The following is a 374-nucleotide window of genomic DNA, read 5'->3' on the forward strand; positions in this document are numbered from 1 at the left end:
CACCCTAATTTCTTACTAATTTTTCTTCCCTCATCCATAGGAATGTCCTTTTGTATGGTTGTGTGTGCATGACACTGAGATTCTAATTCTGGTAACTTACTGCTTCTAGTTGGCGGCCTCCGTTTTTGGATGTACGATGTCGCATTGGAGCCGCTGTCTTTCCGACCCCGTGAGATCTACGTTTTTTTCTTGTTTTATTTCGTTAAGAATTGTTATTGTTATATTATTTTCTTAGGACTCTGCACTCACCAGCTGATAAAGGATCCTTGGTTATATTCTTATGTGCAAGCACATTGCTCATGTATATTCATATATTACACAGACAAACAGGCATGCATGCACTTACACATACCCATAGCACCCACCTGCCCACC

The 374-nt window shown here is 40.6% G+C and overlaps 1 protein-coding gene across 4 annotated transcripts in view; it reads left to right on the top strand.

Annotated features, from left to right (window-relative positions):
* Nucleotides 1-374, top strand: part of LOC119586468 (BTB/POZ domain-containing protein 7-like) — a 32,378-nt gene that overhangs the window by 20,154 nt on the left and 11,850 nt on the right. For 2 of the 4 annotated variants that reach the window (XM_037935202.1, XM_037935203.1), the window contains exon 3: nt 110-169. The exons of the other annotated variants lie outside the window; for them this stretch is intronic. In XM_037935202.1, coding sequence (XP_037791130.1) covers nt 110-169 — 60 coding nt within the window. The remainder of the gene's footprint in view (nt 1-109; nt 170-374) is intronic. 4 annotated transcript variants of the gene reach the window in all.

Source organism: Penaeus monodon, chromosome 21 (assembly GCF_015228065.2).
Source record: "Penaeus monodon isolate SGIC_2016 chromosome 21, NSTDA_Pmon_1, whole genome shotgun sequence".
Lineage (NCBI taxonomy): Eukaryota > Metazoa > Arthropoda > Malacostraca > Decapoda > Penaeidae > Penaeus > Penaeus monodon.